We start from the raw sequence: 16,312 nt of genomic DNA, 5'->3' as shown, positions 1-16,312 counted from the left end.
ATGAAGGGTTCTACATTCCAGATTTGTCTGATTGAGTCCTACTGGTTAGCTTCATATTACACTTTTTTGGCAAGTTTATCTCATGGGTGATGCGTATCCTATTCCTTTTTATTTACCAATATTTTAAGTAATTGTTTTTTTCATTTGGAGGGATATCAGATGACTTTAGGTATACTATACTTATATTTCTTAGTCTGAATGTGTTCCAAGCTTTATATTAAATATCAAAGCAATCATAAACTGTCTTAAGACAGACAGGCAGACACATATACACACACACCTCTGCACATCCACCCCAGGCTCTTTTTTTCTGATGCATTGTTCATATGAAACCTCTTGAGTTTCTGAGCCCATGTGGCTAGGGGAGCAGATACTTCAGGGAAGTAAAGGTGTACTTAAGAGAGTAGCAAAGGAAGGTTTGTAGTTGTTGCTTTATCAAGGTTTGAGATGGTTACTTCTTCATTCTATGTCCTATGTTCTTGGAGTTATCCAGGGACTAAATCAGATCTTGTTAATACAGTTGTCATTATACACCAAGAGTTGCAGTAATTATGTTGCTGTTACCATAAACGTCTTTCAACCTTGTTGGTGGAGCATTGTGTTAGGTGGTACAGAACATCAGCCAATATATAGAATTATGTTAATATATTTAATGAAAGGTTTCATTTTATCACTGTGTTTCTGCCCTAATATGGAATAGTTTTAAAACTACCTGTGGGTGTCACATTTCTTTAACCTTTATTGGGTGACCTTGCTTAGCTAAAATAGAAGAAAGAATCGATTTCAACTTCGTCAAATGCTAGACTCAAACATCTCTGAAGAGACCTTTTCCCCTTCATTATTAGTCAGATCTTCACTCTTACAAGTCTCTAGAGAAAACATTCTGTAGTTTTTTTCTATTTATAAAGTATATCATTCTAACACCAGTTTTTACCATTAGTAGACTTTTTTTTTTCCTGAATAAATAACTACACATTTCTGGAAATGAGAAATTGAGAGAAAATCTGGTTTTCTAGATGAAGGAGGAGGAAACTACAGCTTATGGGCCAAATCTAGCCTGGTGCCTACTTTTGGAAATAAGTTGTTATTGGAATGCAACATTGCCCATTCATTTAAGTATTACCTGTGGCAGATTTTTCACTATAAGGGCAGAGTTGTATAATTGTGACAGACTGTATGACTCACAAAACCTAAAATATTTTACTGTCTGGCACTTCACAGAAAAAGTTTACCAACCCCTGTTCCAGATAGATAAAGACATTACACAGGTGGGTCTCCTTTTGAGATAGTTTAATATGCAAGTATCCAACTTTGGAAAACAAAATCTAGAATTTTGTTTCTAGTTGCAGAGTATCTTTTACTGTGCCATTGCAGTTAGTGCACATAGAAAAGTACTAGTGAAAACAAATTTCAGAAGTGGGCAATTTGTTGTAGAAGGTAAGATTTATTGGCTTATGATTAGTATTTTAGAGCTCTCTCTTCTGTACAATATTTTGGGCAGTAAACAATTATTTTCTGCTATCAAAAGTTAGGATGGTATTTACAAAAATTGGTTTTGTAGGTACATGATCTTGATTTGTTATTATTTCATATATTGTTTACTTTGATAATCATTTTCAGTTTCTTAAAATTACTTCATGACTATGATAATCACTTCAGTTTTTTTGTTTACCATATATGCTTATGCAGTATTTTTGGGAGTTTTTTTTCCGTTGAATAATTTACTTTTACAGAATATTTTTGACATAAGAATTACTGAATTTTTCTTAATTCTGATAATTTCGAGGGGTGTAAGTATGCTCCACAGAGTAGGTTTAAATAGATAATAAATAGGAATTGAATTTTAAAACTGGATAAAATAAATAGGCTTGGATTTACAAAAGCCTGTATTTAAGTTTACTTATATTTCTGCTTCAATCGAATTATTTATGGTATTAATATAGTTTCCTTCCTACCTAAAGTATTGTGCACAAAATTATTTTCCTCACAGTTATTGTACTGTGAGAATTTTACATACAGAAAGTAATAAAGATCAGAGCAGGTGTAATCCAGCTCAGTGCCATGCCTTGGATCAAGAGTGCTTTCTTATGTTCTTTATAAGTAGAAAGTAAAACAAGTCTGGTTTGATGATTCCTGGTTAATCTGAGCTTTATTGTATGTATCTCAAGAACTGTTCTTTGAAAATTGAATTGCTTTTGAGCATTGCTGAGCTGGCCTAGTAACGTGCTGAAACTAACTAGTCATGTGGCTTAAATAGATGTGTCAGACAAAGGAAGCATTAATCTTAATCTTATGGAATGTTTTATTCAAGTGAAGTTGGTGATAAAGTAAATGTTTGCATGTTTTTGTCTTCTCTTGACTTCCAAGGAACCTGGAATTGGGAGCCCAGAAACCTAGGTTTTAAGACTCTTTAGCACTAATTAGGAGTTCCTTAACAAGTCAGCCACCCATCCTCTCTGTTGCTCAGTTTTATTATTTATGAAGTGGTTAGAAAAAAAAAATCTCTAATATTGTTTCAGTAAATTCTTTCAGATAGGAAAAATCTTCGCAGAATTGGAAGTTTTGCTAAGAAGGAATTTAATCTGATTTTGCCTGCCACTGGTGTATGTGTGTAATTGTGTGTGCACATACACTTGTTGCCCTCACCTTTACACTCTGCCCCTCTTAGAGCTTCACTAACTCAAATCTCTAACTTAAGTTTATACCTTTCTTCTGAGCTCTACATATTTTCCAAATTTAACATGTTTAAAAAGTAGATTTATTTCCCCCAATTCTTCACTGCTCACTTTTATACCCAGACTGATTACAAAGAAAGACAGAAAACACACACATACACAGAAAGCTTAACTGTTGTTCTATCTTCAGTATCTGCAGCACCAGCAACTTTATCAAACAAGCAACATCTTCAGGGTTGTCTTGAACAGTTCTCATCACCCGTCAAGTTTGCTAGCTGATTCTCTGGTTTGTATTCTTCTCCGTGCCTACAGGCTGCTGATACCAACAGATTTTTTTTAAGAAGTTATCTTTTTGCATTTTAAGCTCTACAGTTTGTTATTAGGACAGTCAGGATACTTGCTGAATGTTCACATGTATAGAATGTGAATTTTAAGATTTCACAATAAAACAGTGAATGAATTACTATAACGTTATATTTAGCAAGCATTGTTTACATTCCATATGTAGAACACTTTACATCTTAGTAAAGGGGAAGAGGAAGGGGAACAAGAGCAATAAAAGAAATTGAAAAATATTTGCTGCTATTCATCTATCAAATTAAGGAACTAAAGTACAAGCAATCGAATAGAATAGAATTATGAAAGATGGTAAAGTTGCAAGACTTTATAGAGTAGATGGCTTGCTGCTCCAAGTGTGGATCATGGGCCAGCAGCTTCAGCATCACCTTGAAGGTTGTTAGAAATGCAGGACCTCAGGCCCCTGCTGAATCAGAATCTGCATTTTAACAAGATTCCCAACTAATTTATATGCACATTAAAGTTCGAGAAGCCCTGGCCTCGATACTTGTGACCTAACACTGTTTTTAGTTTGTAGTGTGCTAACGAATTTAATCTCCCACAACAACCCCGTAAGGCAAGTACCATTGCTATTTCCCATTTTATAGTTGAAGAAACCTGTTTGACCGAGGTTCCTCAGGTAGTAAGTGGCAGAGCTGGAATTTACACCCAGACATTTTGCTTTTGTATTTCTCAGTTGACTATGCTGTACTCTCTATATAAAGGGCTAAGTGAATATGGACTAACGCAGCTTACAAATAGGGCTTGGTAAATAAGGAAAGACAACTTGAAGGTGAGATGTGGGTTCATGGCCCTAAACTCTACATCACATTTTTTAAATGCATTCACATGTTCATTTGAAGAAATGTATTGATTTATTCATTATTGCTATCTTATGAGATGAATTTGGTGACTGCATCTTTTTTCTAGAATGTCAGTGTTACTTCTCTTAACAATGAGTAAATGATGTCTTTATTACGAAACAGGATTTATTAGAATCAAAGCAAAAGCAAACACTGTATTTGAATTGATATGTGGTAAATGCTCAACTACTTGGATTTTGTCCCTTTTTTTTTTCTAAATCTGAATGACGCTTAAATTAATAGCACTGAATGTCAGTGTGTGCACTGATGTTTTTAAGTTTCATTGCCCATTAACCTTTTTCATTTATACAGCAGACTGAGAAGGAAGATGAATTGTTGAGCTATCTATTTAGGGGTGAAAATACTAGAAACCTTTTAACACTTTGTGTCTTCTTGGGAAATTTTTCACAGAAGAATCCCAGAGGATTTGTTTTTGTTTTTGATCTATTCTTTCCAGATAACTGTAGTAATTGATTTGTTTTAATCTGTTACAGAGAAAAACACTAACACTTTATAGACAAATGATAGACAAATGGCATATACTCAAATATTTATAGCTGTTTAATGGCATTTTATAGACATTTATTTGGGTTTTGTTCTTATTTTTCTTTTTAATTAAGGGAGTAGTGGGGTAGATGTGAGTTCATTGTGGCATTCAGCTTATATTTGCTTGGCTTTTTCATGGTCGGTGACACCCTAATTCCTAGCATGATAAATAGTAACCCTTTGTGCTTGATTTGTTTAACTTATTTGAGTTGTTTTCAAAATGCATTATTTTTAATTTTAAAAAAATCAGCTAAGCTTGTGTATGGTTAAGTTTTTGTTTTGTTTTCTGTTTGATTTTTGTTCTTTTAGGGAAAAAATCCTATAAAATGGCTATTAAATTTTTAGCCAATGACAATGAGATTTTCTTAATATTACTTGAATTATTTACCTCTTAATTCTTAGAGTATGTGGTTTTGTTGTTCTGTAGTGTCTTACTAAAATATTCATTTTTTTACAGTGTATTGCAAGTTCCACTGCATTACATACAAATATGATTCACTCATACCTAGCTGTTTGTGGATTCAAACTCATAAATGAACCATTTTCAAGTTGTTAATAGTGGACTGACATCTTTCTGTGTTTTCTGATATTTACAGATTCGAGTGGTGAATGCATTTCGTAGTTCTTTATATGAAGGGTTAGAAAAACCGGAATCAAGAAGTTCGATTCACAACTTTATGACACATCCTGAGTTTAGGATAGAAGATTCAGAGCCTCATATCCCCCTTATTGATGACACTGATGCTGAAGATGATGCTCCTACAAAACGTAACTCCAGTCCTCCACCCTCTCCCAACAAAAATAACAATGCTGTTGACAGTGGAATTCACCTTACAATAGAAATGAACAAGTCTGCTACCTCTTCATCCCCAGGAAGCCCACTACATAGTTTGGAAACATCACTCTGATTGTAAGCTGAATGTTAACACACTAGCTGCATTGTAAAGAAACAAATCGAAACTGGGTCTTTTCACATATTGTGATGGACAAGCTAGTATTCTTGTCTTTGGACTTCAACAGAAGACACACTTGTACGAATGTAGATTTATTTTTTTAAAAAAAAAAAAGCAAAGCTTTCTGCCAGACTGAGGGTGCTTTTTGGGGGGTGGGAGAAATGAACTGACAGATAAACAGTAACTCAGCGTTAAGTGACCCGTGGATCATCAGTAGAACCCAAGCATGGTCCTGAACAGTGTATTAGCAGAGCTTTAGTTTATCTCAGTCCTGGATGGGAGAGAGGGAGGAGTAAAACTGGGCAAGACAAAGAGCCCTGGATCGTTGAATTGATACTTTAATTTCTGCTGTTGGCTGTTAATAATTTGGATTATTTATGTTTATAAATGATACAGATCTGTTTACAAGGTTTGTAGATACTTTTTTTGTTCCTGTTCATAGATGGGAAGCTTCCTTATAACTGATGCAGAGAAAAATTAGTCCTTCAAATACTGCTGTATTTTCAGGAAAAAAAAAGGGGTGTTTCTATTGAAACTGTACTAAATTTTTGCCTACAATTTACCTTGTTAAATATTGTAGATAAATTGCTAATACTAATAGCCAAATAGATAACACTAATGCTTTGTTTAAAAAAAAATGAAAAAACAAAACAAAACAAAAAAACATGAGCAGTGGTGTTCTAAATGAAGTTATGACATCTGTCCTAATTAGTTTCTTAAATACATTTACTACTTAATGGTTTTGAAGCAACTGTTTAATTTTTAAAATTTTTGAAAACTTGCTAATAACCTTTTGTTCAGAATTTAGTAGATTGTTTAATGCAGGACATCAACTACATAATGAAAGATGCTTGAAATGCTTTTGTTATTTCAGGCAAATCAAATTAAATCAAACTATCAAACTACAAGAGAACCTTAGTCCTTTTTGTTTTTGTCTAAACATGTTAGTTCAGTGATGTCTTGGTGAACTGTGAGTGAACTGTATTGATTTTTCTAATCTTTAGAGACCTTCACACAGCATGAGGGCTGTTGGCATTTTGAAAAAGGTTAATAAGTAGAAGCATACATGTTTTCCTTTTGTTTTTGAAACTTGTTTGTAAACATAAATAAATATGCCCTTTTATTAAATAAATTCATGGCAATGTTTTTTTAAAAGACATTTCAGCTTCTTTTCTCAATTCTACATATACAGTGCATCATTCTATTCTCTTTGACCACAATTGGAATAAATTTCAAGATGGTAACAGCCCCATGAAGTACCGCTTTAATTCCTTGCTGGTAATCTAATAGAATCAGATTAAGAAAATTAACACAATTTTGCCATTTGACATACTCTTCATTGAATTTGGTTTGTCTAAAATAGTCTCACAGGTAAAAAACATAATAATGACCACCATTGTCTTTGATACATTTATTTTAATTCTTAAGTGGCCAAATAACAGATTAGATAAAATGAGATTACATGAAAAGGTTCTAAAATGATATATTTAGATGCAATAATTAACCATATGCTAGAATGCCCACCTCTAAGCCAATTGGATTCTTTAGCTCTCTTTTTCTTTCCTTTGTCTACCTTCTTCCCTTTTTTGCCTCTGTCTTTACCCTTTAGAAACTGGCATGTGTTAGGGCCCAGATTTCACCAGATACACAATCCTCAGGCTGACATAAAGTTTACGAGGACTACTACTATAACTGAGAGTGCTGACCCAGCAAAGAAACATTTAGTTGATGGTGCTTGATATTTTTGGTGGGTGGGGGAAATCTTTTTCTCACCATCAAATCTTTGCAGTAATCCTCTGCAAGTCTTAGAAACACATTGGCTCTGTCAGCATTTGTAATTGTACATTTATTCATCAGATATTTATAATGAATCATACTGTAAAAAAGAGGTAGCATGATATGCTGGAAAGCATATTAGACTAGGAGTCAAGACCTGGTTTCTAGTCTTGGTTTTGCCATTAATGTGCTGCATGATCTTGGGAAAATCATTTACCCTAAATAAGGGTGGTGGACTATCTCGAAGAACCCTTTCAACTCTAAAAATTGACCCTATCAACTGGAGAGCCTACAAGGCATAGGGAATAGAGAAAAGGGAAATGTTTTCAGTTTTCTTTTTTATTTTGGTTATGCTTAAATATGAATGTAATTACCAAAAGATTTAGAAGTGCATGTGCTTTGGAGGATTTGTATTGAGCTTTTACAGTATTCATTTTTCAACTCAAGGCAATGGCTTTCTACACCAACTCTAATCCATAAACGGGTCTTATGACATCCATGAAGTAGTAGCAAGACATGCTTAGTGTGTATTTCTCTCTTTGAGACACTGTAATTTCTACCAGAAATTTCCAGAGCATTATGTAGGTAGAAAAAAATGCAAGCAAGCTGTTAAAGATCTTGGATCCCATTATAAAGTATGTATAGTTGAAATCTGTAATTCAATCACTTTTTCTCTTTTATCCTCTAACCAAAAAATTGTTTAATTTTGCATCCCAAATGTTTTTAATCTTTGTATATTTTTTAAAAATCCTTTTCTCCTCATCATTGCCTTTTTTGTGGTTGTAAATAGACTTACTTGCACTTTGAAGATGAGTTACTCCTTGTCATCTTACAAATATGTGATATGGTAATTTTCATAACAGATGTCAGTTTTGAACCAAGAATTGGTGATTTGTTTATAAGAAAAAAACTGGCTTCATTTCTGTGAAATTGCTCTTTGAAAATTTCTTTTTACACGTGTAAGCCAACTGAGATACCGTGATGGTGTTGATTTCTTTCAATGATGCTTACCATCTATTTTAGCCACTGAGCCTTTTATTATTTGTCTATTTGTAAAGTTTATTTGTCTTAACTCATTTAATAAATATACTGTTTATCTGTTTCTGAATGGGGACTGAACTTTTTGGATATTGATTGGAAAATATTTTGGAATTTTTTCTACTTTAAATTTTAGAAATCTAATTGAAAATTCTATAATGTACTTGAAATGTTATGGTTGTGTTACAGTGAATCACTCTTCTAATATGAGAGTGGCTACATTGTCCCTACTCTCCTACCCACTGTCTTCAACCCTTATAGCACAATAGATCATTTCTGCAGTCTGTGGGAATGTCATCTGCTGGTTTTAGTACAGATTGGTTTTTCACATTAGCTATTAAGAGCTTATTTTTATCTCATTTTCCATACTTGTCAATACCAGTTATCTGAACTCTATGGGAGAAATTAATAAAATTACCATGAGTTGTTTTTTATAATAAATTATTAATATAAACTAGCAACGTTGTTGAAATACTGAGTAAACTTTAAATGATGATGAATACCATATTTTTCAGTTAGTATAAATCATTAGTAAATTATCGAGTATACTTAAGTACCATATTTGTGACACGAAAGATATTTTCCATTTTGTCAAATTGGGTTTATATAATGTATTAGACTTGAATTTTGAATTAGGTTCTCTTTGTAAAATTTAGCTGAGAAAGAAAGGGGAGTTTAAGCCTTTGCATGTTGACATTGTTCCTTCCCCATGCCTTCAAGATTGTGTCTTATTGCAGCTGCCTTCTTTCTTTAACCTGTGGTACTTTAAGACTCTTATACTCAAACCCCCATCAACTTTTATCTTTTTTAATTAGTCTGTTAACATTCATTTGTAGACCAAAATAAAAGATACTCTTAATAGCATAATTATACCACCTCACTAAAAATCTGAAAAATAATCTTTCTTTTAGAATAAGTGTTTTTATACCATAAAGACTGTTTCATGTGGTCAGAAAATTGGTAGTTGTGTTTCTGTACTTTTCTCATCAGTATGTGTCACAAAGGAAATAACCAGACCAGGCACTGTGGCTCATGCCTGTAATCCTAGCACTTGGGGAGGCCAAGGCTGGACAATCATTTGAGACCATCCTGAGCAACAAAGCTAGATCCCCCTCCCAACAAAAATAAAAATAAAAAATTATCTAGTGGTGGTACCTGCAGGTAGTCGTAGCTACCAGAGTGGCTGAGGTGAGAGGATCTCTGGAACCCAAGAGTTTGAGGCTGCAGTGAGCTGTGATCACACCACTGCACTCTAGCCTGGACAAGAGTGAGACCCTGTCTCAAAGAAAAAAAGGAAATTAGCTTTATGCAAATAGTTTCTTTTTCAACCAATTGATAGCTTTACTCCTTAAACTCGCCACTGAGTTTGCTTTTATGCTTTACATCTAAGAACTGTTGATAACATTTTTCCTACTAAAGTATTTCAATAGCATGTTAAATCTGTATTCTGTTAGTTTAAGGTATCCTTGTTGAACAGCATAATAATTGTTCCAAAGTAGGGAATCAAAGTTAAGAAAATGTGCGTGTGTGCTTATGCAGAATCAGTCTCTGGCACAACTTGCTTAACCACACTGCATCCTAGGAAAACAAGTTCCCAGATCAGTAAAACATAGTCTGGGTTTGGGTTCAGTGCAGGGAATCCCTAGGATTAAGGATTCATTTTTTCCAAATACATTTTCAGATCATTAGTTATAAGCACTGATACTTTTGTTAGCTATTATTGAAAGGGACATGTCACAACGTAAATTAGTATTTATGGAGTACTTGGTATATACTAAGCACTTTACATGGATTATGTAAGCAACCTGGTAAACATTCTGCCATTTTGCAGCAGGGAAATAGGCTTGAAGAGTTCAGGTAACTTGCTGTAGGTCACATGGCTAGGTAGTAGACCTGGGATTCACACTTGAGGCAGACCATTTCAAGAGGCCAAACCAGTAGCCACTGGTCTTTACTGCAGGACTAGCATCTTGTTAACCTGAATCAGGGCCCAAATTTTTGAACAGTTAAAATTTTCTGCTTAACTCTTAAGCGTTTCCATTATTGCACTTTTCTGGTATCAAATGCTTCTGAGAGGATCTTAAGAATCTTCACAGCCTTCCTGGAGAATAGCTCAAAAGATTGAGGCAAAATCATCTATTAAGATGCATAATCCAAGCTTTCCTCATGATCAGACCTCCTCTAGCCAAAGAGCCAAAGATAAACTCGGTAGAATGGTGCTTTTAATAGCACATTTTGAATAGAGAATTTCATTATTTAGTGCTTTTAAGATGGGTATGTTTATACAAAGTCTTAGAGATAGCCCAAGATATCCCAATAATTTAACCTGTTGCTTTGTTTCCTAGTTTGGAATGAAAATAAATATAACATTAGTGAGACACTCTGCATCTCTGCATTTTTGGTTTTGGAACTTGTGAGACTAAAGAATAGGGTGTTTTACTTTCAATTAACTTTTTATTTTGTGAAGAATTATTTTGTCTTTTTTTTTTTTTTTTTTTTGAGATGGAGTCTCACTCCGCTGCCAGGCTAGAGTGCAGTGGCATAATAGCTCACTGCAATCTCCTCCTCCTGGGTTCAAGCAATTCCCCTACCTCAGTTTCCCAAGTAGCTGGGACTACAGGTGTGCACTACCATGCCCGGCTAATTTTTTGTATTTTAGTAGAGACAGGGTTTCACCATGTTGGCCAGGATGGTCTCTATCTCCTGACCTCTCCGCCCACCTCGGCCTCCCAAAATGCTGGGATTACAGGCATGAGCCATCACACCCGGCCAATGAAAATTCTTAATGCTGTAATATTGAGCCCTGTTGCACATGGGATTTTAAATGATCCGTTTTTAAAATAAGAAAGTTGTAGCCATTTTTAAACTACTGTCTTGATACCATTTTATATTAATATTGTTTGCTTTATAAATGGTTCCCTTTGGTCTGTAAAAATTAGGTGCTGATGTTTATAATCTTAAAAGATATCTTTGTTAAGAAAAGGTATCTTAAAACATTTTCCTGGAGCGGAGGTGGGCAAAGTGGTGATTTGGGAAGGTTTTGGGTGTGTCGGATAGATTGGTGATTGATGAGACTGAGGGTAGGGATGTAAATAGAACAGTTAAAACATTGAGTTGTACAGGCCTGGGGTACAGAGGGAATAGACTAGGATAGTAACAGCAAAATTAAAGAGAACAGAAAAGAAAGTACTTGAAAGCATAGAGGAAATATTTGTAGCAAAACAGGAAACCTAGTTGATGGCATTTCAAGGCATCATCTACTTTTGGATTTGTTAGCTACTTATGTGTAGAATGAAAGAACATTTAATTAGGTGACCCCTTAATTGGCAGAATGATTAGATTAACTATAAGTCTGGTGGTAGTTTCAAAGCATTGTTTGCAGATCTGTCTTGTTCATGTCTTTCAGATGTTCAATCTGAACAGTTGTTTCAATAAGGAAGTAGAAGGAAAGCTCGTCACTGTCTTGGGCAGCATTAAGCTGGGAAGGGTTGAGAATAAACTAGATGACAAAATCAGGAGTCAAACTGATAAGTGATGAGATGACTAAAACAATAGTTTAATATAGATAGATGTAAAATCCTGCTCTTTGGGACCTAGTCAGAAACAAAATGACAAGGCAGATGCCTCCTCAAATGTGGGAAAACGATAGGTTTGGTTGACAGAAAGGAAAAGGTTCGTTCTAGAGTCCAGAATCCTGGCCTTGAGGGACATATGAAGGTTTGGAATAAATGCAATGAGGAATGTTCCTGAAAAGAATAAGAGACAAAGGCTAGTTTGAGCATCAGTAAGGAAAACCAGGACATGAGTATACATTTTGGTCGCCAACAAGACAGATACACTAAAGCTGAGAACAGGTATGAAGTTGAAGGTGGCTCAGGTTTAGGTACCAAGGTAACATAACCTAAAGAAAGCAAAGCCATCTAGGTCAGTCACAGCAGGAGCGAGATGGCCAGCTCGAGCAAATACCTCCAAGAAGCTATGAATGGCTCTTCATTTGCTCCTTAACAACTCTAACCTCACATAGTTGTCACTTGCCTCTCTTTTTCCATTGCTATGAGTACATTATGTGCTCATGTGTTCTCCCTGGCCCTGTAAATTCCTCGGGGCCCCTTTTGTACTTGTATCTCTTCACAGTGCTTGCACCACCCTACCTCTCCTTCCTCAACACAACAGACGTGTAAAAGAAAGTGCGTTTTTTTTTTTTTTTCCGAGGAAAATAACTTCTCTGGGAGAGGGTGTTAAGGCTCAAAGAGTGAATCTCTGAGGTGTGGGAAGAGGCAGTATTTTGTCCTAGCAGTTCACCAGAACTGAGTTCTAAATGGTTCCAACTCTTAAACCAACTTTTAATATCTTGAGCCCTCAGTTTCCTCAACAGGAGTATGAGTATTGCAATTTCTGCCCAGCTTTAGAAGTTGAGATGAACTTGAAAATGTGAAAGCACTTTTAACAATTATAAAGCACAGTACAAGGTAAGCCTATTGACTGAGCAACTGAAACCTGTGAAGAACTGTTCCTGCCTCCTCTAAGAAATTTGGCTTAAATAAAAAATTTCAGAGTTGAAAAAGACCCTTAAGTCCCGACTGGGTCATAAATACCCAGGCATTATAAAGGTTACCCTGGAGATTCATCTCATTAGAATAATAGTGTTTGCATCCATTCCCATTTTTTTCTGTTTTTAGTCAGTTTTCCCTTGTAAAAAGAAGCAGCTTGCTTTCCTCTGGGTGGTAAATAAATGAGGGTGCTAGTGATCCAGTCATACAGTTTTTTATTATTTATCATTTAGCTGAACACTAGAGCTGCTCTGATGGTTTGAGACCATTACCAAGTTTAATTGCTCTTTTTGTTCCCAGTCATATCTTTATTCCCATAATAAACCATAGGATAGATCAGTACTGCCCAAACTTTGCTGTACATTGGCGTCACTTGGGAGAACTTTAAAACATACTGGTGCCAGGCTCCCAGCTCAAGCATTGTAGTCTAGGGTGTGGCCTGAGTGAGCACTGACACTTAAAAAATTCCCAAATGATTCTAATATGCAGCCACACTTTGGGAACTACTGAGTAAAACAGAGGGAAGCACTGAGAACCACAATAATGAAATGCAAGAAGTTAATGAGCATAAAAGAGAAAGTATATAGGTGAGTATATTAAACTTAGGTTTTTGTTCTTCTTTTTAGACAGGTTACAGTCCTAGCTCACTGCAGCCTCGAACTGAGCTCAGGTGTTCCTCCTGCCTCAGCCTCCTGAGTAGCTAGGACTATAGGGGCATGCCACCACACCCAGCCAACTTTTTTTTTTTTACTTTTTGTAGAGAGGGAGTCTCGCTAGGTTGCCTAGGCTGTTATCAAACTCCTGGCCTCAAACAATCCTCTCATCTCAGCCTCCTGAAGTCTGGGATTACCAGTGTGCTGCTATGCCCAGCCAAGCTTAATTTTTTGGGTTTTTGTTTTTGTTTTTGTTTACTGTTATTAAAAACCTGAATTCTTGGTGGAAGTTTACTTATACCAGGTTGAAAACGTCTTTATCTCATTTTTCAAAATGTTCCACCATGTTGTCCAGGCTGGTCTTGAATTCCTGAGCTCACACAATCTGCCCACCTCAGCCTCCCAAAGTGCTAGGATTACAGGTGTGAGCCACTACACCCGGCCCAGGTAGCTCTTAATTACAGTGGGGTGGCAGGCTTGCATACCAAGTCTATCCCTGGTAAACTGGGACATATGGGCACCCCACTAGGATGTTCTGTTCTTGAAGGATAGTTGTAGAAACCGGAGATGTTGAGCAAGATAGAGAAGATGGGAATGGAGTTTGGGGGCTGAGGGACTTGCAAGCTGCTTTTATATATCTGAAAATCTCTGCGAAGAACTGGTTTGATAAGATTTTAAAGTGTTTTTTTTTTTTTTTTTTTTTTTTTTGAGACGAAGTCTTGCTCTTGTCCCTGAGGCAGAGTACAATGGCACGATCTCAGGTCACTGCAACCTCCGCCTCTCGGGTTCAAGCGATTCTCCTCCCTCAGCCTCCCAAGTAGCTGGGATTACAGGCGCCTGCCACCACGCCCAGCTAATTTTTGTAGTTTTAGTAGAGACGGGGTTTCACCATGTTGGCCAGGATAGTCTCAAACTCCTGACCTCAGGTGATCCATCCGCCTTGGCCTCACCAAGTGCTACGATTACAGGCGTGAGAAACTGCACGTGGCCAGGATTTTAAAACTTAAGAGTGACTGGACCAAGTCGTTTCTGGTATACCATTTCAGATTCAGCGAAATGGTCATGAGTTTGGTTGTTGAACAATTTTGGATTCAAATCCCAGATGATACTAACTAGCTGTGTGGTCACAGGCAACTTTAACTTCTTTATTACAAGAGAGGGGTAGAGTTATAATGACTTACTGAGGTAAAATACAAAAGCAAGTGACTCAGAATAGGGGCTTAATAAGTCAGTTTGTGCACTGTAACTATAATTGGATATGGTACAGGCCAGTTGGGTATGCTATGGGATCTTTTAGGGGTTAACTGGATGGCTGGAGCCAATATTTTTTGACCAATTTGACTTAGAAATTGTTCTTAGAGACAACAACAAAAAAATCAACTAGTAATTTTTCCCAGGCACAAGGTGATTTTATATAAACATCTAATTTTAAAGATGTGTACTCTTAAATATAAATACTCTAAATATTCATCATAAAATCTGACATTTTCCTGCCAAGTGATACATGCTGTTTACTTTCAACTGTGCCAAAAAGTACAATATATTAGAAATAAACTTTAAAAAGGCATATTGCCTGATTTTGAAGCTGTATCTATAAATATAGGCTAGATGGCTTTGGTCACAGGCGGGCAGATCACCTGAAGTCAGGAGTTCAAGACCAGCCTGGATAACATGGTGAAACCCCATCTCTACTAAAAATACAAAAATTAGCCAGGCATGATGGTACACGCCTATAATGCCAGCCACTCGGGAGGCTGAGGCAGGAGAATCGCTTGAACCTGCGAGGCAGAGGTTGCAGTCAACCAAGATCATGCCACTGCGCTCCAGCCTGGGCAGCAGAGTGAGAGAATGTCTCAAAGAAAAAAAAGAACTTTGATGAAGTATTACCAGCAAATTATTTAATATGTGCTGGCCCTAGTACAATGAGGGGGGTGAAGTAAATCAGGTATTATAAACTGGTAGCATGTGAGCTCTATCTAATCCATAGATGTGCTTGGCTTGACCAGAAATGATAATGACTCACAAGGTTGTTTTTTTGTTTGTTTGTTTTCTTTTATGTTTTTCATTGTTTGCCTACATTGAAAATTGGATTTCACCAAAAACGTCCACATTTTTTGGCATCTGGCAGCATTAGGCCTTCATTCCCATATGATAACAATAACCTAGTGCTTTTCCTACCCTCCAGTTTGCCACTGTCCCCAGCACTCCCCCTGGTCTCTGTGCCACTGTCATTTATCAGTATTGGTGGCCATTTATTATTGTTTCTGTAATGGTAGAACTAAGAGGAAAGTGAAATTTTTTTTTGCTATCAAGTGTGAAATAAGGAAACATTTATAAGGATTTACTTTAAAGAGAAATTCTCGTCACTCTGGTCATCTTCACTCATATTTTACCTGCCTGACCCCATAGGCATTTATGTGGAAACTGTAACTTCTTGTAAAATTTTAGAGCCATAAGGAACCAGCACTTTGGACCAGAGAGTCATACTTTTCCTGGTATAGATGAATGAGTTAAGACTTATCATGCCTTTCCTGGTATAGATGAGTGAGTTAAGATTTCTGAGAAATTATGACTTGCCCAAGATCCTAGTTAAAAATAAAGTTAGGGCTGAATCTAGATGTAGAATGTTGTCTTTATATTAGGTATTTAGAACTTTTATTTTTTACCTTTATTTTTAAATAATGAAAATTAGTATAAATTCTCTTTAGAGTAAACAAACCTTCCAACAACTCTCCCCTCCACAAAATACATATGTAACTCATGGCTTTCCAGAAGTAGATTTTTAGCACTTTCTGACAATTTCAAGAAACTTTTTAGCTTAATAAGCTTTAGTTTTGCCACAGTGTTTGTAGCAAATTTATTTAAAGAGACCATGTGAAAAGTATTGAATTTTGTGTTACTGGTTTTCCTTTTCTCAAAACT

The 16,312-nt window shown here is 36.0% G+C and overlaps 1 protein-coding gene and 1 long non-coding RNA gene across 11 annotated transcripts in view; one reads left to right on the top strand and one right to left on the bottom strand.

The window, feature by feature from the left end:
* Window positions 1–8,257, top strand: part of ATP2B1 (ATPase plasma membrane Ca2+ transporting 1) — a 67,982-nt gene extending 59,725 nt beyond the window's left edge. For 6 of the 7 annotated variants that reach the window (XR_012420477.1, XR_012420476.1, XM_065525230.2 and 3 more), the window contains one exon: window positions 5,017–8,257. Coding sequence is in view for 4 of the 7 variants with exons in the window: in XM_065525230.2 (XP_065381302.1) it covers window positions 5,017–5,328 (312 nt within the window). In the remaining 3 variants the exon portion in view is untranslated. The remainder of the gene's footprint in view (window positions 1–5,016) is intronic. The other variant, XR_012420478.1, reaches the window with a different exon arrangement.
* The window catches only part of LOC135966399 (uncharacterized), a 77,826-nt gene continuing 62,792 nt past the window's right edge, over window positions 1,279–16,312 (bottom strand). For 2 of the 4 annotated variants that reach the window (XR_012420481.1, XR_010579709.2), the window contains 2 exons: window positions 9,343–9,462; window positions 1,279–2,991 (listed from right to left, as the gene is read on the bottom strand). This is a non-coding gene — a long non-coding RNA (uncharacterized lncRNA). The remainder of the gene's footprint in view (window positions 2,992–9,342; window positions 9,463–16,312) is intronic. The other 2 variants (XR_010579713.2, XR_012420482.1) reach the window with 2 other exon arrangements.

The sequence above is a fragment of the Macaca fascicularis genome, chromosome 11, assembly GCF_037993035.2.
Source record: "Macaca fascicularis isolate 582-1 chromosome 11, T2T-MFA8v1.1".
In the NCBI taxonomy this organism is placed as follows: Eukaryota; Metazoa; Chordata; class Mammalia; order Primates; family Cercopithecidae; genus Macaca; species Macaca fascicularis.
This window is presented reverse-complemented; position numbering and strand designations above follow the sequence as displayed.